This window comes from Protopterus annectens, chromosome 2.part2 (genome assembly GCF_019279795.1).
Source record: "Protopterus annectens isolate FY-2018-M chromosome 2.part2, PAN1.0, whole genome shotgun sequence".
Taxonomy (NCBI): Eukaryota; Metazoa; Chordata; order Ceratodontiformes; family Protopteridae; genus Protopterus; species Protopterus annectens.
In genome coordinates, this window is record NC_056730.1 from 321290707 (window position 1) to 321317977 (window position 27271).

The 27271-nt window shown below is 43.7% G+C and overlaps 1 protein-coding gene across 1 annotated transcript in view; it reads left to right on the top strand.

Moving 5' to 3' along the window:
- PAM (peptidylglycine alpha-amidating monooxygenase) overlaps window positions 1–27271 on the top strand; it is a 2584515-nt gene that overhangs the window by 1743117 nt on the left and 814127 nt on the right. Inside the window, exons 13-14 of the mRNA XM_044063879.1 lie at window positions 11530–11610; window positions 19283–19359. Of these exons, the coding sequence (XP_043919814.1) occupies window positions 11530–11610; window positions 19283–19359 (158 nt within the window). The remainder of the gene's footprint in view (window positions 1–11529; window positions 11611–19282; window positions 19360–27271) is intronic.

Here is a 27271-nt window from a genome sequence, read left to right on the forward strand (position 1 = left end):
TTCTTTTTTTGTCTTTTTATAATTGTTCAGTTAAACAAATCTGTCTGAGAACCTGTTTTCTTTCTACACAAAGCAGTTTTTGAGATTTCACTTAACCTGTCTGCTCGCCTTATAGTTTTACTGTTTTCTTGAGGTTCAGAATGGAAGTGAGCACACCATCCATAGATAGCCATAACTAACTGCAGATTTATCTGTGGAGAGAGCATGAGAGCTGATAAACAGACCAGTTGTTTGTTTCCTTTGTTTATGTTAAAATAATTCCTGTAGTGAGTTGTTTATTTCCATGGGAAAGGGCTCTATCATTCTGGGAATTGCTCTTCTTACTTTTAGCCAAACTTCTCTTCCTTTTATTGTAAAGCTTGTTGATATAAATGGTTCCACCATGCAAGTTTGTTTCTGTGCATTGCCCTGCACTTGTTCCTACAGGGTACAGCTGCATTTATGTAAGTTTATACATATTTAGTGGAGTTAACTGGGTTTGGTGGAGATTTGAAGCTTGCCAGTATATCACTTAGGAGTAGGTAGTTTGTCTTAGATAAGTTTCTAATGGTACCTTGGTTAGAAGGGATCTCTGGTTTCAATTTTATTTCGAAGGAGGCAGCTTTGTGGTCAGAAAATGTGCAAGATGCCCTCATATTAGTACGCACAAGGTCCAAGATGTTGTTCCTCCTAGTGGGTACTCTGACTAATTGTTCCAGGGCATTTATATTGACAAAGTCCAGGAATCTCTGTGCTTGTACAGTAGTGGTGATGTATGTTTTCCAGTCTATAGGCTGGACAGTGTAAATTACCTAGGAAAATATTGTTGGGTTTAATACTTGCTGATTTTAGTTCCTGTAGATAGGTGATGTGGCTTTCTTGGGTCATGGAGGGAGTTTATAGCAAGCTAATATATGCTGTGGGACCTTTCTGATGGCTATTTGGACATGAAGAAGCCTTAGAGGAGGCATCATGCTGCTTTACCAGACTTGATGTGAGTTTTTTCTGGATGAATATTGAAACACCTCCACCTTTCTCTCCTCCTGCGTGATAGCTGGTCTAAGTGTATGGAAAACATTATAGCCCTGGACAGAAGGAGTGCTCTCATCTGTTTTAAACCATAGCGCAATGAATACATGGATATCAGTGTCCCCAGGTGGAAAAGGCTTGTAGGGAGTGGAGTTTCTTGGTTAGGCCCCTAGCATTGATCAATAACACCTGCAGATTTTCCTTTGCTTGTTTCATTATGTTGGCAGATTTATTAGGTTAGAATTGCCTAAAAAGGCAGAATGTGGGTGGACAATATCTTTGCCAGTAATCAAAACCCTAGAGGGGACTGATCCATGTCATCCCTGACAAAGCAGTGTGGCCAGTCAGTCATATCCTCACAGGATGACAAATATTGGACCCCTTCAAATGACATCAAAAACTAAGCTAATTATTGAAATTGATTATTTTTTGGTTATATTGCGGCATCATCCTTGGAGAAGGTAGAATGTGGCTCGATGCTAGGCTCTTTACCTGTCTGAGGCAGTCCAAGAGTTCCATTCTGTCTCTCTTCATCGACACCTAGTACACCTCAAGTCATTGACATCGGCATGAACTGACAGAGCCATACTAGTACTTGTTGTCTAAGGACTTGAATGCATCCTCAAGGAAGAGTAAACCTGTCTGGTGGACAGCAGCAATAAGCAGACTCTATAATAAAAGGAAAAAATTGCTGTCCAGGACCAAGATGGACCAGGTGCCAAGTTGGAAGCAATCTCCCCTTTGTCTGAACAAGCAAATAAGGTCACTGGTGAAATCCACTAAGGCTAACTTCGAGTCCAAATTGGCCACACCCACTAAGGACAATCACAAGGCCTTCTTCGCATACGTCTGCAGTCTCAAAGGTAACTCCCAAATCTGCTCTAAATTGGTGGTCAAGAATACCACATATACAATGCCCTAGATATAGCCAACCTGTTGGCAGACAGTTCAGTGAAAACTTCACCCCCCTGTCTCCCGATCTGTAAACCAGGACATCCCCAGCACCTGCCCCTCTCCCCTCATCACCAATGAGCAGATTATTAATGCCCTCTCAAAGGCAAAAAAAAACAGCCTCCATGGGACCCGACAACATCCCTGTCTGTGTCCTACATGAACTCAGGCAAGAGCTCTCAGCACCACTATGCACTCTATTCAACCAAAGCCTGTGCACCAACTTTGTCCCAGCAGAAAGGGGGACAACCACTGTCATCCCTGTGCACTAAGGTGGAGCGTCCACTGACCTTGGTAATTATAGGCCCATCAGCCTGACTAGCCTGATCTGCAAGGCCATGGAACGCATTATCATGGACCTTATAAACAAGGACATTGGCAACCTCCAAATGCTTGATCCCACACAGTTTGGTTTTGTGAAAGGGAGATCATGCTTGTTAAACTCGGTTGCCTTCTTTGAAAGGGTCACCAAAGCCATGGATGAGAGCAGGACAGTGCACACCGCCTACCTTGACCTAACCAACACCTTCAGTACTATTCCCCACTCGGGCATAATAGATAAACTCTCACAGCTAGGCATCAACCCATATGTTACCAGATGGATAGCTAACTGGCTCACTGATGGAACCCACTCAGTCAAAATAGGGGAGGCCACCTCTAGTAGTAGACCCGTAACAAGTGGCATACCCCAAGGATCGGCCCTGGGACCTCTAATATTTGGGATATACTTTTCTGAGGTGCAAGCCAAACCCAGTTGTCTGTGGCTGACCAAGTTTGCAGATGACTGCAAGCTGGGTACAGTCATAAATTCTCCTAGTGATGTGACGAGCCTCCAAGAGGGCCTTAACCAAACTAATGACTGATGTCAGAAGCACGGCCTCAAACTGAATACCAAGAAATGCATCATTATTGCCTTTGGGGAAAATGGTGTCCCCACTAATTATTACATTAGTAACAATGTACTAAACACATAATCAGTCTTTAGGGACTTGGGCACCCAGGTTGACAGCAACCTGACTTTTGACCAGCATGCTTCCTGCTTTGTACGGAAGGCTTTCTACATGGCCTACCTCATAAGTAAGGGCATTTCATCCAGGAACAAGAGGTCATAACATCCCTGTAGTCCTCCCTTATCAGATGCATTATTGAGTACAATGCCTCTTCAGCATGTACCTTGCCAAGCACAAGCAGTTAGAGAGACCACAGAGGTTCCTAACCAGGAAAATCCAGGGTCTCAAACACCTATCCTATACAGACAGGCTAAAAGCCATGTCCCTTTACTCAGTCTCATAAAGACTGCTCAGAGGTGACCTGTGTCTGGCATACAAGACCATCTCAGACTCAGTGTTGATGGAGTTGCTGCATATCCGTAAGTCAAACTCCACTCACGCAACCCTCCTGCAGTGTCTCAACCTGGTCTGTGACATTAATAGAACTTGTTGGCGGGATAGATTTGTGTCCGAATGACTCCCCCATCTGTGGAATAGACTTCATCTCCATGTCAAGCAGAGTACCTGACTAGCCTTCTTTAAGAGGAACCTGGATGACTGGATGGGAAATGGAAAATATACTCCTGGGATCCCTCCTGTGTCCCTGCTGAATGGGAAAAACAGGTGCTGACTTTGTGAGAACATTGGTAAAATTCTTGGCTAGGCTTATAAGGGTCTCTGGGCCAATAGCCTAGTAAGGTCCTATGAACCTATGCATGAACTGATGAATCCTGGCACCAGACAAGCAACTAACTGTCATGCTTTCCTTGTGCACAGCCTGTTAAGAAGTACACCTGTTTGTCTTACAGTGTAGTTACTAATAAGAAAGTTTGCTTGGGTTGATGCTTGACTTAAGGGCTCAGAATGTATGACTTTAGGACTCTTTGTGCTATCTGAGGAGTTTAACTTGCTGATTGTGCTTTGTGCCTTTTTGTGTTTTGGAGGTGTTTGGGTGTATTCCTTTGAACCTCAGGATATGACAGATTATGTGTATTGTGATGGCCTTGCTGAGATGTGATGTGTGGTATACTGCTGACAATTTTGGTGTCTCAGTTTAGTGTATGTGAGATTTTAGCTCAGAGGACATTATGTATGTACATCTCTCTCACACACTGTGTTATGCTGTTTGAGTAATAGATGAGCATCAAGCAGCATGAGGCAGATGTTCTTCATGTTTCACTGTTGCAGTCATCACATTTGGGTTATCTGCTTGCAGTAGCCCTCAGTCGGCCTGATTAACAAAGTCTTGGATCCTATGTCAGTTGCTGTCTCCTCTTCCATGACGACAGGTTGTCAGGGGTATAACACATGCAGCTGACATCATTACATCAATCTTTCTTGCCGTGTGGTGCCCGAAGCAGAAGCATTTCGCAAGTGCAGGTCGGCCAACTCCTGAAATTTTCATTTTCAAGTTTCAGAACCGAAGTCTTCAACTAAAAGCTAACTACCATGTTGGGGAAACTTTTTCTTGCTCTAAACTGATGTCAGTAAAAGTAAATAATTGCATTTCTTGTGGAAAGCAAATACCTCATAAGGATTTTCATTTGCACTGTATTCCTTGCCTAGGCCCTGACCACGATGTACCTCACTGTCAGTTTTGTGCCTTATTTAAACCACAAACTATCTGTCGTCGGTATATTTTCGCTTGTAAATATTTTGGTGCTTGGTTTAATTATCCCAATATGTCTTCGGTAAGCCATCTGAGTACCGACATTCCAAAAAAAACGCAAAGATAAAGACAGAGACAGGCCGCCGAGGCGCCAGTACTCAGTGAGGTGCTTTCGCAGCCCCTGATACCTGCTACTTCAGATTTGCAGGCCTCTACTGAGACCCATTCGGAGTCCGGTGTGCCGCGAGATGCTTCAACTGTGGAACCTGTGGATATCTCTACCTTGGATGGTTCCGGAGCCGCTGTGCAGGCACCAGCTTCTGACGGTGTATTCAGGCCTATGGACATGCATATTAAACTGACGCCATCTTCTTCTTCAAAGCGTAAAACTCGAACCATGCCTAGAAAACTGACGCCCAGACCACATGGTCAGGCCTCTATGCCTAAAAAAACAAATGATAAGAATGACAGAAGACCTTATTACTTTATTCAGGGAAGCCAACCTTCCCCCTCTAAGAGACCTAGGACTGAGTTTGCTTATGATACTTCTGAGCAGTATTCTGAAATTTCTGTTTCCTCTGATGACCAGGATTTACCCTTATCTACCTATGAGGATTCTGATGCTGAGGACTCTATTCCCTCTGCTTCCCCCCTAGAGGATTTCTCTTTTGGCGAAACCTTGCATACTCTCAGGGAGCATTTTCATTGGGAAAGTCAGGATTTCTTTGATTCTAAAAAAAGGCTTAGGGATTTCTTACTCCTGCCCCAGCACAGGCCTTTAGCTATACCTCCTGTACTGGACATTGTCGATGATGCCTTTTCGGAATCTAGCATGGACCCTGACTCTTTACCTCCTGCTCTCAGAAAACCTGATAGATATTATGGGGTTCCTGACTCTCACAAGTTCCTTTTCAAAAATCGTACTGCAGATCCTGAAACCATTTCACAGGGACCCAAAGGCATTAAAACTACTACTGCCAAAAATCCTACCCCCTCTGACAGAGACTCCAGGGCGCTGGATAGATGGGGTAAGAAGGTATACACTTCTGCAACTTTGGCCATTAGGGCCTTGAATTGCCAGTTTCATATGTTAAGTATCAGCAGCATGTTAATGGATTGCTTACACAGAAAATGATGTTGATTCCTGATTGTGCTGAAAATAAGGATTTACAGGATTTAATGCATTCTGCTGAATAAGTTGGTAAACATGTGTTACAATGTAGTTTTGATTCACTAGAGGCATCTTGCAGGGCTGCTATAACTGGGTCTGTACTTAGAAGGCATGCTTGGCTTAAGGAGCAATCCTTGCCAGCTTATATTAAAGCAAAATTACTGGATGCTCCCTTAAATCAGGGCCGCCTGTTTGGGAACAAGGTAGAAGAAGTTCTTAAAAAGATGGAGGAAAAAGCAAAATCTATGCAAACCGTTAAAGATTTTTTACAAGTACAACCTCCGAGATTTAGTAAGCATTGGTCTTCTAAGAATTGGTCCTTTCATGCCTCTTCCAGACCTTCTCAGTCCCAACCCAGATCCAGCAGAGCATCGAGGCTTCAGTCCCAGGGGACGCACAAGACTAAGCAGTGGGGGGCCTCCACTTCCAAATCTGGGAGTAATAAAACTCCCCCCTATGGTAAACTGCCTCAATGACTTCTTTTTAAAACTTCCAAGCACTTCTCAACTGATTGCCCCTTTGGGGGGAAAGATTGCACTTCATGCAAAGAACTGGGGACTCATTACCCAGGACAAATGGGTTTTTAAATATAGTGTCCCAAGGATACAGATTTCAATTCCACACATTACCAACTCCAAGCGGTTGGCCAGAAGCAAGTACTCTCTCTTAAGCATAGGGGCTATTCAGTTGGTACCAGAAGAGGAAAAGGGACAAGGTTTCAACTCGAGACCTTTCCTGGTACCCAGAAAAGACATTTCATGGCGTCCTATCCTGGACCTGTCTACTCTAAACATCATTTTGGTGATTCCAAAATTCAAGATGCTGACTCTACACCAATTGCTTCCTATGCTAGGCAAAGATGCCTGGTTGGCAACACTAGAATTAAAGGAAGCATACCTGCACATCCCAATCAGGGAGTCTTGCAGAAGATACCTATGCTTCAAAGCAGGCTACACTCACTGTCAGTTCTCTGCACTGCCCTTTGGCTTATCTACTGCTCCCAGGGTATTTGCAAAGTGCCTAGCTCCAGTCATTGCATTTTGCAGGCAAAGAAATATTCAAATATACCCATACCTGAACGATTGTCTCATTCAGGCAGAAAACGAGGACATATTGTTGAATCATCTGGCTTTTGTACAAAGGGTGCTAACTTGTCTGGGGTACACCATAAATTAAAAGAAATCACACCTGGTACCCTGTCAACAAATTATATTCCTGGGAGCAAGCTTGAATACAACTTCTCAGATGGCTTTCCTCATGCCAGAGAAACAAATTCACTTGACAACCTACTTCAAACAAGTGGCCACAAAAACCCTGCTATCTGCAAGGCAAATACTACAAGCCTTGGGGTTCATGGCCTCCTGCATTCTTCTAATTCCATATGCAAGACTGCATATGAGGAAACTACAGTGGTATCTAAAAAGCCTATGGTGTCAACACTATCAGGATATAGAAGCAATGATTTCTATCATACCTTGCCTATGCCTAGAGTTCCTTTCATAGGCAGAGGCCTGCCACCAAAACAAGGGACTACCATTCACACTACCCCCTGCTGCCCAAACCCTAACAACAGACGCATCAGACTATGCATGGGGGGGATGCACCTGGCAGGGAAGTACATTCAGGGCAAATGGAACCCAAGTCAAATGCACCTGCATATCAATCTAAAAGAAATGTTAACTGTACAGAATGCTCTGACAGCCTTCAGGGACCACATTCTTCCAGTACAATTAATGGTAAAGACGGACAACACCACTGTTATGTGGTACATAAACAAGCAGGGGGGTACACATCCTTACTTCCTCTGCAGACTAGCCATGACATTGTTGAACACAGCCCTAAGCTACCAAGTGCATCTACAAGCTCAATTCCTGCCAGGAAAACTAAATACACTGGCAAACGGACTAAGCAGAAATCTCATGGGCCCACACAAGTGGAGGCTGGAACCAAGGATTTTTAACATGTTGACAAACAAATGGGGGAGTCCAGATATAGACCTGTTTGCCTCCCTCCAGAACCATCAATTGGAAAGATTTTGCACAAGGACTTCCCACAGACAAGCTTCGAAAGTGGATGCTCTGTCCTTCAGCTGGAAAAACATAACAGTTTATGCCTTTCCTCCTTTGCCTCTGTTCTCCAAAGCACTACTAAAGATCAAACAAGACAAACCAAGCATGATTTTGATTGCACCAGACTAGCCACGCCAACACTGGTACCCCCTCCTGCACAGTGTGTCACTGTTGCCCCATGGCACCTGTCTCAGACTCCTACCCTGCTGTCTCAGCAGGAGAACCAGATTCTGCACCCTCAGCTTCAGACACTGAACCTAGTAGCCTGGCTAATTACCTAATCTCTCCTTTACCATCCCTCAGTAAACCAGTGATGGATATCATTTTAGAGGCAAGGAGGCCTAGTACTAAAAAATCGTATGCTGAAAAATGGAAAAGATTCTGTGCCTGGAACCAATCTCAAGGGATGAGCACAGCAGTGCCCAGTTTACCTCAGATTTTACAATACTTAACTGAGATGCTTCACAAGGGCCTGTCTTTTTCCTCAATAAAAATTCATGCATCAGCCATTTCAGCTCATTATAACACAGAACCTCCACTCTTCTCTCATCCACTGCTCAAGCAATTCCTCAGAGGGGCCAAAAATTTAAGACCACCCAGGAGAGCTCCAACTCCAGCCTGGGACCTTAACTTTGTATTGGAGAAACTCACCCTTCCTCCTTTTGATCCAGCTGCTACTTACTGCAGATTTAAAATTCCTTTCTTGGAAAACAGCTTTCCTTTTAGCAATCACTTCAGCAAGAAGGGTATCTGAATTACAGGCCCTTGTGGCAGTGGAGCCTTTCATTCATGCGGACAGAGTGTCCCTCAGGACCAATCCCTCTTTCATGCCAAAGGTGGTATCCAGTGTGGCCCTTAATCAGTCCATTCATTTGCCAACCTTCTTTCCTAATGCACAGAACAAAGGGTAACAGATACTGCATTCCTTAGATGTGCACAGACAACTTAGATTCTACTTGGACAGGACTAAACCTCAAAGGAAATCTCAATAACTGGTGGTGACATTTGCTGCAGGGACAGAGGGGAAGGCTATTTCAAAGCAAACCATCTCCAAATGGATAGACCATTGCATTCATTTCTGCTATAAAAACCATGGAAAACCTATCCCACAGGGGATCAGACCCCATTCAACCAGGACTGCATCTACCTCTACAGCCTTTCCCAGAGGCGTACCTACCAGGGACATCCTAGAAACTGCTACCTGTCATTCTGTACATACTTTCACCAAGAATCACCATTTGCCAATTTTCTCTAAATCCAGAGCTGGCTTTGCCACTGCAGTCTTGCAGGGCCTTATAGCTGGTCCTAATGCTATCTAAATTCCTCCTCCCATCCTTAGCTTTGGGAATCTACCCAAATGTGATGACTGCAGCAGTGAAACACGAAGAACATAGTACAGTTGTATACACTTACCATAAATGTAGATGTTCGAGTGTATTCACTGTTGCAGTCCTGGTTACCTCCTGACGTCTTTTGGCTATACCTCTTCTCTCCTTTACAATGCTTAAAAGCTTTTTGGTGTATTTGATTTTCTGTTGGAGGTATAACCTTGTATATTTATAGATTTAATTGCTTCCCATTAGGGGGGCACCTGACATCTGGGGCAAGAAAAACTGATGTAACGACGTCAGCTGCATGTTTTATAGCCCTGACGTCACAGAAGAGGAGACAGCAACCGACATAGGACCCAATACTTTGTTAATCAGGCTGACTGAGGGCTACTGCAAGCAGATAACCTAAATGTGATGACTGCAACAGTGAATACACTCGAACATCTACATTTATGGTAAGTTTACACAACTGTACTTTCTTACACTGTCTCATGATACCCATCTCAATCAGGCTGGCTATAGAAGTTGTGGGGAAGTGCTGGTCCATGATTTTGACAGGAATGACACTAGGGGCAGGGGTGACTATTCAGTTAGTTTATGATAAGGTTTGGATGGACTTACTACCGACTAGAGTAAAATACAAAACAATATACTGGAAACCTTCTTCTGCCACTAGAAGGAACAAATACATGAATTATAGTAAAAACTCACTAATTTAACACTGAAAAACAGTGTAGACAGTATCAGTACACTCAATATTAAGCAATTTTATTTTTATTTTATTTTATTTAAAAATACATAATAACAGATTAACAAACAGATTAAAAAAGTGGTAGGTCTTTCACTCAAGACAAGAATGATTAATTATATTTTAAAGGTATAAACCACATGTTCAACATCATTTCATCTTTGGAATCAATTAGAGAAAGCATGAAACCAAGGAAAAGAGAGAACAGATTAGAAGAGATATGTATTGCCAGGGAGGAGAAAGAACCAAGAAAATTTTAATCAGGCTTAGAGCAGGAACATATCCAGTGGTTTTGTTTAAACAGAGCAGTAGATGCAATTGAAGTAAGTTCAGTTTATTCCAGTATTTCCCAATGGCAAAGGTTATTAGATTTGGTTAAGAGCAGGTGTATTAAGAGGTTGGTGTTGTTGCAGATTCTGACAATGGTGGGTTCTAAATTGTTTTCCAGTAACAAATCTAGCTATGTTATTGTAAGTGGTAGACAGTTTAGAGAGATTGTTTTTCTTGAGATTAGTGTAGATAGGTGAGGCATAGAGAAGTGTGGAAATAAGATGAGTGGGCAAGATTCACTTTTGCTGGGAAGGTTAAAAAAGTTTTGATTCTATATAGAGAGCCAAGTTTCCTGTTTACAGATTTAATGGTATTATTGATATGAAAGTTGAAGGAGAGATTGTTATCAATCGTGACACCTAGCAATTTGGTAGTAGAGTCAGGTGATATAATGGTTCCATTATTGGGATCTGGTAGTAGGTTTAAAGAGTAGTAGTTTGGTCTTTAGAAAATACAGCTTGAGTGTTAGTTTGAAGTTCAGAAATGGATTTAGCAGAGCAAATAAGTGTGGAGTCATCAGCATATTGAATGCAAGTAGCCTGTGGAATGGCTAATTGTAAGTGATTTCATCAAGAGTCTTTTAGTCCTGTGAATAGTTTAAGGGGAGGGACTTTTCAAACTCATACTGATGCGCTTATAAGCTGAGTGGCTTGGAACTGCTATAATAAATCAATAGGCTTGAGCTAGCCTGACATACTGTTGGTATGTAAGAATGAAAGTAGAGTTTAATGCCATCAGTTCACTTAAATAGCGAAATGCAGTGCAGCTATGTACTGGAATTACTAATATGTATAATATATACATGCATACCTCTTAAGGCATGCTGACCCTGAGCCAAAGGAAAAATACCACTCTGAGGCTAGGAGTTACAGATGGTTAGAACAGCCATATAGAGGGGCATTGAAATGAAGTGCTCACACTTCCCATCAAATGCAGAAAGTTCTGTAGCAGGCCAGCTGATATAATTTCATATCTTTCTTTGCAGGGAGTGACTTCATTATTAATTTTGATATGTACATCGATTTTAAGGTGCTACTGAGTTTTGAAAGTCATCTCAAGTCTTGGACATAGCTGTTGTATTAAAAGACTGAAATTATTGTTTTTCTGTATAAAACCAAAAAAAAAGGTGTATTTGAGTATTGGTATTAGTATAAACAAAAACAAGTAATGACATTTCTAAGAATGCCTGAAGTGTTGTACCATTACTTGGCCTTTGTGTAACTGGGAAAGGAGTGTAATAAGAAACTGTGGTACCACTGGCATATTCCAGACATTAATATGTAACATTTTCCTCTCTCTCCTTTTTTGGGGCTTTTATCACAGTGGTGAATGCAGACCTTGCTTGTGCGTATCAGAATTATCCATTGTATCCATTTGCATACAGAGTACACACTCATCATCTAGGTAAGAAATGATTGTATTGAAAATCGTAATAAATAATGTGTTGAATTTTATCTAGGTGGTGTCTTTGTTGGCTATTGCAAGTAACTTTGTGCAAAACATTCCCATGACAATCCTAATGCAGATGCAAACATCATTCGCATTGTTATTTTTGTTAGCAGAGGAGAACCACACCCAAAACCTGAAAAAACATGTTTTTTCAGCAGTTCTTGAAATTTTCTGTATTGCTAATGCTACTGTATCAAAGTAAATGGTTACTGTTATTTTCTCATTTATTATACCCCCAAAATGATCTGAAGGAGGCTGCCATGGCTAGCATTATTTTGTTTTACAGTTATTGGCTTCACCTTCCTTATATCATGTAACAGGGACAGAAATAAATCCTTAAAATGAGGGGATCATTTACTGTAGGTTTCTCTCTCATCAGCTGAGAACATTGCTATGACTGCTTACAAGCATCAGTCCACATTTTTAATTATTTTGCTTCATAGGTTAGTACTAGGCTAACTGTCTTTGTGGGCCATTTAAGCCTAACCATTTACCCCATCTGAGAATCAAACCCTAGACCTTGTGTTTGTCAGGTAAACACTTTAGCCATCATGCCAACCTCCCACCCTTCCTTTGGTTTTCATTAGTGGCCATCTCTGTTGCAGCATTTTAAGGAATGCTTGAATGACAGGTTTGAAAATGTAGCCGAGTTAATTGTTCTTTTCAAAATAACAACTGTAGTTTAGTGTTCAATGTAAGAAATCTGACCCCTGTGATTAATAGGTGAGATTTTTTTGTGTTGCATTCACAGTTTTAAATATTGTAGCTAGAATTAAAGTCTATTCTTTCACCAACTCCAGAAGAAACATGCACTTTTGCAGAAATTAGTGTAGAAAAAATGCAAAATCATATACTGACAGAAGGTAAGAAGTTAGATTAATATTTTTGCTTTCTTTCTTTGTGGCACTTGATTTTATTACAGGGAAAGAAATTTGCATCTGAAAACTAAGCTTGAAAGTCCTGACTTTGTTCAGACTCCAGGCTACTCTGTTTATCTGAGGTGTGATGCTGGCAATTTGTAACTGATAAGGCACATTCAAATGTCATTGCTTTCATAGTGGCTCTGATGTTGTGATAAGTAACCTAACTTAATTCCTGTGCCACTCTTAGTAGCTGTTGTGATGTAACAGATGAGTCAGATGCCAGAAAGAAAGCAAATATAATGATTAAATTCTGTTTTTCTTCTGTATGTGAAGTGTTTAGTCTTGGATTACAGGGAAGGAAAAACACTTTTTGGAAAGAAAAAAAAAAGAAGTGATGTACTTACCATAACGTTCCATCTGAGTAGGTAACTTCATTTGTCAGCAACCTGTGGGTATCGGATCTGATTCGGATCCGAGCCGGCAGCTTTCCTAGCTGAAAGATCCAAGCTCCAAGCTCCTCCCCTACCCATAATTCCCTACCACCTCCCTCTAACCCTCAGATCGAGTTTGCCATAATGCCATAGAGAATTACTATAACACAAGAAAGGAGTACTATACATTCCACCTGATGTCATCTGGAAGTGACGTATCCTGATCCTTTAATAACGAACTAAGGGTCCAGGGGATGGAGGGGAGGGTTGGTTGCTGACAAATGAAGTTACCTACTCAGATGGAACGTTATGGTGAGTACATAACTTCTTTATCTAAAGTAGTTAACTTCATTTGATCAGCAACCTGTGAGACAGAGTCCCCAGCTGCCAATAACGTGGGAGGTCCTCATGGAAGGATATTCCAGAGCACTGCGGAGCCAAAAGATGCGCGTCCTCTGGATATTATATCCAATTTATAATGTGTAATAAAAGTATGAGAGGAAGCCCAAGTAGCTGCTGAGCCAATGTCATCCAAAGAAACCCTTGTCCAGAAAGCAGCAGAAGTAGCCATAGATCGGGTAGAATGGGCTTGCACCCTCAGGGGCTCAGGTCGACCAGAGCTTTTGTAAGCGAGAAGGATGCATTGGGAAATCCATCTAGCTAGGGTTACTTTAGTCACTGGTTTACCCAGACAGGATTTAGCAAATAACACAAAAAGTTGATCTGATTTTCGAAGATCGGCTGTTCTGTTTAAGTAAAATCATAACTGTCTATGAACATCCAGACAATGAAGTCTATACTCTCCTTTGTTTTGATAATTAGGAAAGAAGACAGGTAGATTGATGGACTGGTTGATATTGGCTTCTGAAGCCACTTTAGGCAGAAAGGAGGGATTAGTCCTGAGGGAAACCCTGTCTTTATGAAAGATGATGCATGGAGGCTTACTGCAAAGAGCGTGAAGCTCCGATATCCTCCTAGCTGAGGTAATGGCAATCAGGAAGGCAGTTTTCCAAGATACATATTTTAAGTCGACTGAAGCTGCAGGCTCAAAAGGGGGACCAGTCAGAGCCTGAAGAACTAGGGTTAGATCCCATGGAGGAACTGCATCTTTAATAGGGAGTCTTAACAGGAAGGTTCCTTTCAGGAATGTTTTGCAAATCTTGGAGGAAGCTAGGGGGCCTAAACTGTTTCCAATGTGGAAGTGGGAAATAGCTGCCAGTTGAACTTTAATAGTAGAAGAACTAGCCCCTTGATGAAAATATGGGATAGAAAGTCGAGAACTGCTGGGATAGGAGCCGTGAAGGAATCCAAATTCCTATGCTCTGCCCAGATAGAGAAACGCTTCCATTTACTCTTGTAGATTTTCCTGGTAGACTGTTTGAGCGGCCACCAGGATGGCCTTAACTGAGGAAGATATACCGGGAGTCCTAGCCATTAATGGAACTGGATCAACCAAGCTGAGAGCTTGAGGTAGTCCAGGTCGGGGGTCTTCAATCCTAAAGGATGAGAGATCAGATCCGGAATGGGATCTAAGATCCAGGGAAGATGTACTAGATGAGACCGTAGGCATGGGAACCAGGTTTGGCAAGGCCAGAATGGGGCTATGAGGATAACTCTGCTCCCCAACCGACAAGCTTTCTGCAAGAATTTTGTCATCAATGGAAGAGGAGGATAAGCATACAGAAGACTGGATGGCCAAGCATGAACCAGAGCATCTCTGGGGACTTCCCCTGGTGGGGGAATTAGAGCGAAGAACTCGCTGCACTTTGTGTTCAAAGGCAAGGCGAACAGATCGCAGCAAGGTTGACCCCATCTGAGGAAGATTTTCTCCACTACTACTGTGTTTAGAGACCACTCGTAAGGTGAGAGGATCGTTCGACTCAACCTGTCCGCTAGAATGTTTGACTGACCCGGAATGTGCATTGCTGTGAGAAAGCAGTTGGTGGATATCGCCCATTCCCACACTCTCATGGCCTCTCTGCAAAGTGGATAAGATCTGGTTCCTCTCTGTTTGTTGATGTACCAGACTACCGGCATGTTTTCTGTTTGAATTGCAATAGTCCCTGGAGGAAGAAGGGGATGAAGAACCTGCAACGCTAGAAGCACCTCCCTCCTCTCCAGGACATTGATATGCATTGAGGTCTCTGTGTGAGTCCACGTGCCTTGGACGGATCTGCCCATGCAATGCCCCCCCCTCACCGTGACTTGGGGTGGGGATATAGAGAAATGGCGCCCTTCCCGGAGGTCTCTGGAATGGAGCCACCAAAGTAGCGACTCCCTGCAAATCCTGCTGAGGGGAATAGGTGTAGACAGGGGGTGACATAGGATGGACCATTGAACCTGTAAGGTCCATTGAAGGATTCTCATCTTCAGACGTGCGATAGGTGACAGATTAATGGCCACTGCCATGGACCCCAGGGTCCTCAGGACTAATTCCGCAGGGGGTGTTGATGATTGTAGAAGAGCCAGAATGTGAAGGTTTAGATTGCGAAGTCTGTCTGCCGTCAGAAAAACTCTGGATTGCACAGTGTCTATCCTGGCCACTATGAAATCCAAGATCTGAGTAGGTTGAAGGGAGGATTTCTTGTGGTTGATCGTGATCCCTAGATGGCGGGCTAGATGTAAGAAGTAGCCCCTGCCTGAAAATAGTAGATGCCTGGTGGGGGCCGTTAGGAGCCAGTCGTCCAGGTAAGGAATGACCTGTATTCCCTGAAGCCTCAGGTGGGCCCCTACAACTGCCATGACCTTGGTGAACACTCTGGGGGCTGTGGTGAGACCGAAGGGTAGGATCCTGAACTGATAATGGCTGGCTTCCAGCCGAAAGCGGAGAAACCTCCTGGATCATCTGTCCATTAGAATGTGGTAGTACGCATCCTTGAGGTCTATTGAGCACATCCAGTCGTTCTCCTGTAAAAGTGGGAGAATGGATTGAATAGTGACCATCTGAAACTTTTCTTTGGTGACTGACAGGTTCAGTGTGGACATGTCGAGTATTGGTCATAAGTCCCCCGTCTTTTTTGGCACCAAAAAGAACCTGGAGTAAAAGCCTGATCCAGATTGCTCGAGGAGGACGTGCTGGATGGCTCTTTTCCTTAGCAGCTCTCATATTTCGAAGGCTACTACCTCCCTCTGATTGGGTGGAACATCGGGGAGACTCCCCGACCAGGGAGGATACGTTAGGAATGGGATAGAATAGCCTCTGGATATAATTTGGAGCACCCAGCGATCTGTTGTAATGGACTCCCAATTTGCTAGGTGCTCCGAGAAGCGCCCCCCGACTGCCTCCAGAGAGGAGCAGTCGTGCAACCCCTCAGGGTTGCTGCGCAGGTCGATCGGAGAAAGGTTTCCTTGACCCGAAATCCTTCGGCCCCCCTCTGCCTCTGGGCCAGCGTCCACCCTGTCCCCCTCTGCCTCTGAAGGACGAAGGATCCAGAGCGAAACGGGATTGTTGAGCTTTCTGGAACCACATCTTCTTTTGTCCTCTTTGGTTCCTGGAGTAGGACCTCTGAGGAGCCAAGAAGCGGATCCCGACGGCAGACAACGTCTTCCCATCTTTCTTGCTCTGGAGAAGCGTATCGCTGATGGTTTTGCCAAAAAGCATAGAACCGTCAAAAGGGGCATTCACGAAGGACGCCTTGAAGGGTTCCACAAAATTGCAGAGACAGAGCCAGGCCTGTCTACGTAAGACAACGCCTGTTCCACTGGCTCTAGCCGCTCCCTCCGTGGCATGGGAGAGAAGCCGCATAGATGTGTTAGTAATCGACTTGAGAGTGGCCATTCGAGCTGAGAAGGTCCTTTTGTCCTTGGCCGACATGGACTCTGGGGGCGACCCAGCGTACTCTTTGATCAGGTCCCGCTGGAGCCGAATTACATGTGCCATATAGTTCAGTGACCTTACAGAGAAGGTCGCTGAAGCAATCATCCGCTATCCGAGGCAGTTCATCATCCGAGACTCCTTGTCTGGAGGATGTACCGAGGAACTCTCCTGTGCTAATTCCTTTTTAATGGCAGCCGCCACCACCATGGCATCCACTGGGGCACCCTTGCTCCAAACTGTCCTGTCTGTGGGAGGGCTGAGTATCCTGTCCGGTCTCTTGGGTATTGGCTCGACAGTGTCCGGCTCCTTCCATGCTCTGGTAGTTATGAGGTCCACCAGGGGGTCGGCGGGATGGGACATCCAAGAGGTAGATGGGCCTGCGTCAAACGCCTCCAGAAACACAGACTCATCCGAGGAAGGTTTTTTGGGCAGACCACCCCCCTCTAATGCGCAACATTTCCATAATGACTCCAAAAAAGACGTCTTCGGGGGGTGACCTTGGGGAACCTTCCCTTTCTTCTAAGTCCGTGTCTTCTGTGAGGGACTCAAGTGAGTCCAAGTGCCTCCTCTTGCACTTTCCTTTGTGAGGGACCTCCTGGGGGGGGGCTGTCCGAAGAGGCCTCACCAACAATGTCCTGTTCCTCAGCGGGAACTATCTGGGACGTAGGCGCAGGCTGTCCCTGGGGCTGGATGATGGAAGACAGGCCCGTCTGAGAGGGAATGGCAGGTGGATCCATAGCAAGAGCCTGGGGTCTCGAATCCCTCGAAAGGACCCTCGCCACAATGTCGAATGCTGAGGGTGAACTGCTTTCCCTAGGATCTGAAAGCAGTCCCCTCGGATCCAACGTGCGGATCGGTGCTGAAGGTGACACGATCGGATCCAAAAGAGTAGTGTGCTCCAACCTCAATGGAGCCGAAGGCCCACTAACCCCTCTGTATCCGACGCTCAACTCACAGCCCTGAGAGCTCGGATCCGAAAATGGATCTGACAGACTCGAGGGTACAGTCGGCACCGAAGTAGGAAACACTGCCAGCGCCGACACCACCCCGGCTCCGAAGCTAGTCAGATCCGACAGCTCCAAACCCCGATAGTGGGTTGGAGAAGGAGCAATGGGGGCGAAAAAGGGGGTAGAGCTCCCCCCGGAGGGGGGGAGGCAAGAGCACTCCCATCTGCAGCTGGGCCTGAAGAAATCGACGCATCATCCGGTCCATGTCTGCGTCGGATAAACTCCTCATTGATCTGGACGAGGCCGCCCGGCCGGGAAGGCCACCTAGACGACCTCAAAGGTGACCAGGTCTCCTCCTCCAACTCCGGGGAGAAACGTGGAGGATGAAGCCAGGAGGGGGAAGGCGTGGAGACTTTAAGGGGAGAGGCAAGCTGCTTGGATTGCGGGGCCGATGGAACTGACTCGGACCGCCTCTTGTGGCTACAGTGTCTATCTTTTTCCCACTCCCTGTCTGCCTTGTCTTTCTTTTTGCTGTCCCTTTATTCCTGGGCCAAAGAGGGAGGTTGAGTCTCGGCCAGGGGATCGGAGGCGGTAGGTGAGGAGGAGGACAAAGTGGAATCAGGAGGCAAAAGGCCCGCAAGGATTAGCTTCGTCCTCCTATCCCTCAAAGCCCTGGGGTTGAAGGCTGCACAAATAGTGCAGCCCGAAGAAAGGTGATCAACACCCAGGCAAATAACGCACCGAGTGTGGCCATCCGCTGAGGACAGCTTATGGCCACACTCGGAGCATTTAGAAAACACAGCTTTTTGGCCTTCAGACATATTAGAGAAAGAAAAAGAGTACAGGCCCACACGCACACACCTTCACACACAGAGAGGGGGGAGGGGAATAAACTTTAACTAAGAAGTTTTTAAAAACTACCCACAAAAATGCTAAGGGAGTTAGAAGGGAATCACACACACAAAGATATAGAAATTCTGACAAAAAAAAAAAAATATATAAAAGCCTTAACTCACAATACCATGCTCAGAGCTCATTCTAAGAAGCTTACAGAAGCTGCGGCAAATGAGATCTGAGGGTTAGAGAGAGGTGGCAGGGCATTATGTGTAGGGGGGAGGAGCTTGGAGCTCGGATCTTTTAGCTAGGAAAGCTGCCGTCTCGGATCCGAATCGGATCTGATACCCACAGGTTGCTGATCAAATGAAGTTAACTACTTCAGATCTTGACTTTTAGGTGGAGTTCTCCTTTAGCAGGTCCTGTTGCCATTTTAGTCAAGAGTTCTGACCATTGTCTAATAGCTGATGTATTTATGTATCAACGTGTATCTAAAATAAAGTATTGCCAGAACATGTACCATGGGGAAAGGCAGAGCTGGATCTGTCTTTTGACCAGAAACTTACTGCAGTTTACAAAAGATGTATTGTATGTTATTTTGTTTCTATTTAAGCCAATATGCATGAAGAGTAGACAAAATTAAAATAATTTTAGCTATGTGTAAAGTCCGAGTTATTAGCCTAGTCAAGATTACTGATAAAAATTAATAGAAACTACTTATTTGATCTTTTTTAGGTCAAGTAGTAAGTGGCTACAGAGTACGTGATGGAAAGTGGGATTTGATTGGAAGACAGAGTCCCCAGCTTCCACAGGTACTCATATTTTTGCACTTTGAAAAGTAATCATCAGTGTCAGAGGAAATGGAAAAAGAACTGCAGATTGTAGTTACAAATTCAAAAGAAAGGAGACAGTACTTCAGATCAAAACATATGTTCTTCATTCAGCTCTTTATTTTGAATTATATTTCTCTACCTAAGACTTCGGTCTCCCCACCTAAGCAAATTTGTTAAGTATTATTTGTAATCATCTGTTGAATGTTCCCCAAGCTGTTCATGGGAATATACCACTCATACTGAACTGACCAAAAGGCAAGCTTGTATGCCAAGCTCTTCAGAGCTTTACTGCCTCTGAAGAATACGCTCCTTTGAAGCTTTCAAGGATTGGTGGTCAGCTTGTGCTGCTACTTTCCTGGGCACATAAGTTCCCTTTGGCAGGAAAAAAAAACTTCCATTCTTTAATTTATGTTTATTATCAATGCAGCCCTTCTTTTCATTGTAGTGTGTTCTCGGAGTTGGCATATTTAATTAGCAGGGGGTGTGGGGTGCATGGGGGGGCTTGTCCTCCTGCATAAATGTAAAAAAAAATTTTTCTTTTTTTTATTGCTGTTTCAAACCTTCAAAACTTTGATGTTATTCTCTCGACCATATTTATGCTTGTTGCTGTTATATGATTGCACAATACTGTGTATGTGTGTGATTTATACATGGCCATTTTTGTTGACATTGGCAGTACACTCTGCCCATTGGACATACATTGGTCATGCACTTCAGTGTAGTTTGGGTTGACTTCAACACCACCCTATGTGGTCTACACATATATTTGCAATGTGTCACCTTACATATTGTTGTCCTGCTTTATCGTTTTCCTAAGTAGCTTTGCTGCCATGTCCTCCTTGATGTGGCCCATGCTATCCACTTCCCTTTCACCTTTGTAGGTATATCATATATGCATGGTACATGTTCATCTTTCTTGGAATACTCATCCATTTTCATGTAGATTTGTTAAAAGGGCAACTTTTGACTACTCCATGGGCATGGCTCACAAACAAGACACGGGAAGTTAGAACTGGAGAATTAAACTCTACAAAGAGGCCAGTCACAAGTGGTGCCCTAAGGGATCAGCCCTTGGACTGCTTCTTTTTGGCATTTACTTCTCTGAAGTCAAGGCCAATGTCAGTAGTCTCTGGCTAACTAAATTTGCACATGACTGCAAATTAGGAGCTTGTCATTGAATCCAGCACTGACACAAATGCTCTTTAGGAGGGGCTGACACAGACAAACAACTGATGTCAGAGCCATAGACTAAAACTAAATGCCAAGAAATGCATACTATCCTTCAGGAAGATATTCACTCCTGATAATTATCATATTGACAACACACCCCTTAATGTTGACCCAGTAGTCATGGACTTAGGGACGCACGCAGATAGTAATCTAGACTTTGATCATCATGCGTCTGCAGTGGTGAGGAAATCCTTCTGTGCTGCACAACTTATAAACAAAAGTATGGCATCTAAGTCCAAGGAAGTCATTGTTCCACTGCAGTCTGCATTCATCAGACCTATCATTGAGTACAATGCTCCCTTTGGTATGTACCTAACCAGGCATATCCAACAATTGGAACGTCCACAGAGGTTCCTCGCTAAAAGAGTACAGGGTGTAAGTAAAATGTACTATGCAGACCGCCTCAACACTCTATTCCTGTGTTCTGTCTCCTACATGCTTTGAAGGTAGATATATGCCTGACGTACAGGGTCTTGTCAGACCCCAATCTGATGGACCTCCTGCATATCTACAAAACAGACAGTACCAAAATTACCCATTCTAAAGACTTAAATCTTGTCTGTGATATAAATAGGACCTGCTTGAGAGACAGGCATGGATCCCAGAGATTACCCCATGTCTGGAACAGGCTCCCCATCCATTTGAAGCAGCATTCCTCCCTAACCCAATTCAAATGCAACCTGGACAATTGGATGAGGAACAGGAAATTCATCCCTGGTTTGATACCTGTAGAATAGTGTGTGTGTGTTGTACTTTTAAGAAGCATTTCCAAGGACAGCATGTGCATATATGTAGCAAGTACGTGCTAGCTTCAGTGCCATTTTGAGAGTGCAGCCAGAGTATGAGCATGTATGAGTGTGATAGCTAGTTTACAAGTTTCTCAAAGTGAAAGTTATTAAGCCTCAATCCTGATTTTATTTGTACATAATAAAGCTGCTTGAATAGAACCCACAGATGTTTGGCTGTTTTAATCTTACCATATAGTGACAGCACCTATGTCTCTAATGGACACAGGCAATATGTAAATGGTTCATCTGTCAAGCCCATGATTACACTTATCAAGGGTATCAGAACTTGTCAGATATTTGGGGTGCATGGCTAGGCTTATAAAGGCCTTTGTGGTTGTTAGCCTAGTAAACATCTGTGGACCTATTCTTCTTCATGAAAGTTATTTTAAAGTTAGGAGTTTGTGTTTTGATAAACTGTCATGAGACTGTACTGTACTTTTAAACAGGAGCATTCTTTTTTTCCTGTCAATTTAAAAGTTGTTTAAAGTAAATGAAAAAAAAAACATTTTTTTCTGTGGAGAAACTGTTTATTTTACTTTGTGGAGTCAGTAAAGTGTTTTAAAGTGCTTTTTGCAGTTTGTTTTCCATGGGAAAGAGGCATCATTTTCAACTTTGGACTCTGGCTTTGACCAATGAACAATCTGTCTGGACCATTGTTGATCCTTCTTCCAGTCACAAAAAGAGAAAGTTAAGCAAACAGCCCTTGCCATCACATCAGGCTAGCAGTTTGCCTCAGTCACAGGTGGGTGACTTATGCTGTGGCCAAAGTTGTACCTCAGACCACTCATCTTTTACCCTAGATCCCTCTGATGTAGCATGTGCATCCATTATGGACCAGGGGTTAGCCAGTTCCTGTGCAGCTGTAGGGGTCCCCTCAGTGGGCAAAGGAGATTCCTGTTTTTGGTCCTGGGTGAAGGAACATGGAAGGCTTCCCTGTTTTGTCAGAATGTTGTGCCCATCCCTGGGGAAGCAGATGCTGCATTTAATAAGATGGTTGGCCCCGTGTTTCCTGTCAAAAAGAAAACAAAAACTAAGCATGTATCTGCTCCTCCTCAATTTTCCTTCAACAGGAGAAGTTTACTGAGTCTGGTTTAATTCAGGCTATTGATCCTTCTTGTGCAATAGTTTCTTGTAAAAGAAAGAGAGGTACCTCCTTTCCTGAAGAGATTCAAAATTCAGAATCTAGATAGGAGAATGAAGGGACAGATACAGGGATTCCTTCTCAGACTTCTGATTCAGACTCCAAGGAAAGCTAGGTTCACTGAACTTTATCCCCGACTAAATTTTTTTTCCTTTTTTTTTAAAAGAACTTTTAGTTCAGGACTCCTGTGCTGTTTGCCATGGCTTCAGCCCCAGGGTCCTGCAGGAAAGAAAAGCAAGCTATTCTGAGAGGTGTTGAAGCCTGAGGATTCCCTGTCTGTCTCAACAGGGAAGCCCTCCAGGCATCGAGGGTCTTCCGCTCTCGCTGTCATTCGCTCCAGGATCTCCCCTGCTGTCTGAACGAGCCCAAGGTCTCATTCCTCTAGGTCAAGGCTGTCCTGTCATGACATGACCTTCAGAGGGTGTGAGTCGACAAGTCACTGTTGTCTGCTCCAGATGCCCAGCCCGACTCATCAGTGACATCAGTCCGGTGCGTGCCTGCCCCGTCCATCAACTCTTTCCTCTCTTGAGTTCTAAAAAGCATGGGCGCTTCCTGATTCAGTGGGACCCACTCCCCAGGAGACCCTCCAAATTCATCACAGCCATCAGACAGATGTTCTCCTCAGCGACTTTTACTTATGTTTCGCTAAATTACCTGTGCCATTTCACTTGTCTTCAAAGGACTTGATCAAAAATGAACACGCAGCTGGCTATCTTAAATTTATTTCCAACTCCTCCCACGCGCCTCTCCTTATGTGCGGCTGATGGGCAGAGCCAGAGAGAAAGAGGGTAGGTTTACTGCAGGCATGCCTGATGCGAGGCGCAATTTTATGGAACCTAACTTTGATGGATCATCTCTTTTGGTCCACAAGTGAAAGAAACCCTGACTAGGTGCTAGACTGATGGCAAGACCCTTCTTCGCCGGAGCTCCCTTTTTCTTTCTTCTAGGCCTTACCCAAAGGCCAGCATCCCTGAGAAGCTGCCCACTGCCCATCTTCGAGAGGAGCAGGGGGAAGATTGTCACTGTACCCAGAAGCCTGGCTATTATCCTTGGAAGACAAATGGTATGGGTCCATCATTTCATTCGGGTTATATTCTCTATTCTTTCTCTTCTCAAATCAAATCAGTCAAAAAATCCCTTCCAGATGTCCCACCCCAAAGGGGATGAAATTTCAAAGCTTTTGGAAAAAAGAGCTATTCAGCCGAAATCTACTAAGGTTCTTTTAGTTCAAAAGAAACAGGGGACTGAGACCAATTTTGGATCTCAGTATCTTGAACAGATCGGGTCAAGAAAATAATACTTCGATGTCACGCTGCAAATCCATTCTTCCCTATTGGAAAAAGGAAAAACTGGATGTGCTATTCAGCTTTTGCTACTCCCAAAAACAGCAAGTGCAGAGGAAACTCTATTCCCTTTTACCAGGTGACAGGCCAACCCAGCAGGGACGCTTTGTTGAGGACTTTCTGCATTTCCTCCTTTCTCACTGATCTCTCCAGTAACACGAAAAGCTATCGGCTCAGAAGGCCTCATTGATCCTCATTGCCTCTCATTGGCCCTGACAAGGCCTTCCTTTCTGCTCTGCATCCTTTTTTCTTTTTTTGAGCTTTTGTGAATCTGGGTTCTAGTTCCTTTGACCAGTTTCAAAGGTATCTTTATCCAGATGGCTAACATCTCTGATTACCCTTGTTATGAGATTAGACACCCAAAAAACTGCCTAATAAGCCTAAAGCCCATTCCACCAGAGCTTGGCTACTTTCTCTCCCAAGACAGACCAGACTGCCTATTGACACACAGCAGGCAGCGGCTACTTGGGCTTCTTTTCACTTTTTTTTTATATTGATTTATAGTTTAGGCATAGAGCAGAGCTAATTTCCCACTGGTCTCAGGAGTCTGTCTGTCTGTTCGTTCCACCAGGGGGACAAGGCTAGGACGGCGTCCCATCCCAAAAGATGAAAGGCGAAGGGAACTTACATATATATAGTAGAAGTGTTGTTATAACGCTAACGTTGCATGTTAGTTCTTCTCTTCTCTCTCTTCCACCCCCACTTCTTCCCCCTGGCCTGGACAGACCCTGAAGAGGCGTTGTGATCCTTTCCTCTTTCTACCACTTCTTTCTTTAGCTATATGCTATTAGGCATTTTTCTTGTTTCAGGATCCCCTTCTCTTTCTTCTGTTTGTTGTTGTTTCTGTTTTTTCAGTTTTTTACTGTTTCTTATAAGCTGTTATTACTTACAAACGTTATAGGAGGTAACTCGATCTCTCAGGGTGGTATATATAGGAGATGGGATATGAGGTGGCCTGGGGCGGAAAGCTTTACTCTCGAGCTTTTGAGTCGGCAGTCGGGAGCTCCAGCTTTTTAACTCTCCCTGTGGGAGGTTCTCTTTCTTTGAAAGTATTTCTAGAATGTGCCAGTGTTTTCAGTAGGAGAACATTGAGTTTTCTCAGTCCCTCAGAAATTACCATGAGCTGTTACTGAAGAAATTTCCAAAACATCCACACTTTCCTACAGTTCTCCTAGCTTTGGAGGATGTGTTTGTGTGTTATTGCCTTCAATTTTATGATAGCCATCCACCTGCCCCTAAAAGGGCAGATAGAATATATAAAGTTCGTCAGTCTTATACACTCTTCCAAATCTGATCCAGCAGCTATATTTTTAATTAGTCCCTCTGCATTTAGTTAGTTGCAGTTATACTCTTTCTGATAAGGATGGAGAGATTATTGATAAGTATAGGGAAAAAGTGCATGCTTCTTCAACTTTAATTTTCAGAATTATGAATTGTCAGCCTCGTATGTTAAGGTTTGTTCTGACTAACTGTGAAACTATGAGGAATGTTTTGTCTGCAGTTTGGAAAAGTCTGCTTTAAATAATTTAATTTCAGCATAAAAATCTACTGCCAATCATTAGCGGACCGGAGTTACGCTGTGGCAACCCCTAACCAGAAAAAGCTGAAAAGACAAACAAACAATTTTTTCTAATGTTCAAGTTACTATTTGTAGTTTACAGCATGGGCTATGGCCACTGGTACTGTTATGAGGAGGTTTGCATGGCTGCATTTTCAGAACCTCCCAGATGATGTTAAAATGAGATTTTAAATTGTCCTTTGGCTACAGGTTTAGATTTTGGCCCCTTTTCTGCAGAGGTGATCAAAAAAAAGTGTGATGAAAGGGGTGACCTGATACATGGAATCATTTTTTAGCCCTACTTTTCCAAATTTTTCAAGGGATTCTCCAAACCCACATCCAGTTTTTGTAAGAAACAAAAGCAGACTCAATAAAATGAAGGTAAACAGGTGATTATGATGAATGGAAGGGGGGTTTCTAAGATTTCTTGAAACTCCCAAAACCAACAACAGTCCATTAAGTTGGAATGGCTATTTAAGAGACTTTGTTTCCCTTCTCACCAATGGGCTATTGTTCCTCCTGAAAGTCTGAATCTCTACTTTTCTCTTTGGCAACAGATAGCTTCAGACAAATTTGTTCTTAAGATTGTTCGTCAAGGTTACAGATGGTAGTGGGAGGAAATTCCTCCTTTCCAGGGTGTAATTCCTCATCCTCCAGATCAGGCTCTTGTTTCCACCTGTCCTTCATCACATGCTGTCCCAGGCAGTCATAGAACCAGTTACCCCTTCCCAGGTGGGAAAGAGAGTTTTTCTTCAAGGATGTTTTTAGTGCCAAAGAAAGAAAGAAAGAAAACGCCTGGAAACCATTCTGGATTTTTCTTTCCTAAACCTGTTTGTGATGGTGCCTACATTCTAAATGATGTCACTACACAACCTGATGTCTTCTTCCTCATTGAAGTTCACTTGTAACATTAGATTTAAAACGATGCTTGTTATCACATCCCTATTCATACAGACTTCAGGCATTTCTTGTGGGTATGTGTCTGTATCACATTATCACTTCCCTGCCTTATCCTTTGGACTATCCATTGAACCAACAGTGTTCACAAAGTGTCTAGCTCCAATTATAGATTATTGCATTTTTCCATATTTAGATGACTTGCTTATCTTTGCGGAGCCTTTTTCAAAGTGTTAGGAATCTGTCTTGAATGAGAGATCTCATGCACAAGGTGGGATTCCAAGAGAACATTCAGAAGTCTTTCTTGATTCCTTCTCATAGGATTATGTTTCTGTGATTTCAGACAGACACAGGCAGCAGAGTTCAAAGAACCCCCCCCCCCGGGGGGGGGTCTATATCTAGATCAGTTTCTAAGGTTTTTCACACAGACTTCTGTCACTGTAAGGAATACTTCAGAATTTTGGTTTTCATTGTTTCTGTAATTCTTATGATACCCACGGCAAGGCTTCACATGAGAAAGCAGTGGTATCTGAAGTCTCTTTGGTTCCAGCACCAACACCCTTGCCTTTTCAAATCCCAGTGCAGGGGGTTGTCAGAGGAGAAATACTTAGTGGAGACAGCAGTGATCCCTAAATCCACGTCTCCCCTCCTCCCTCCTTTTTCCAGAGTAGTCACCACAGATGCCTTGGACTTTGCTTGCGGAGCAATTTTACGGAGGATAAAAATACAAGGTGTAGTGTACACCAAGGATAGTCACGAGCACATTAATATCAAAAAGATAATGCTGTGATCAAGGCACTCAACTCTTTGAATCATCTTTGCCTCACTGGACCTCTTCAAGTTGTTACAGACAATACCACAGTCATATGGTACATCAGCAAGCAAGGGGGAACCAGATCATATCCCCCTCATCAAACTAGCCATGCAGGCTTGG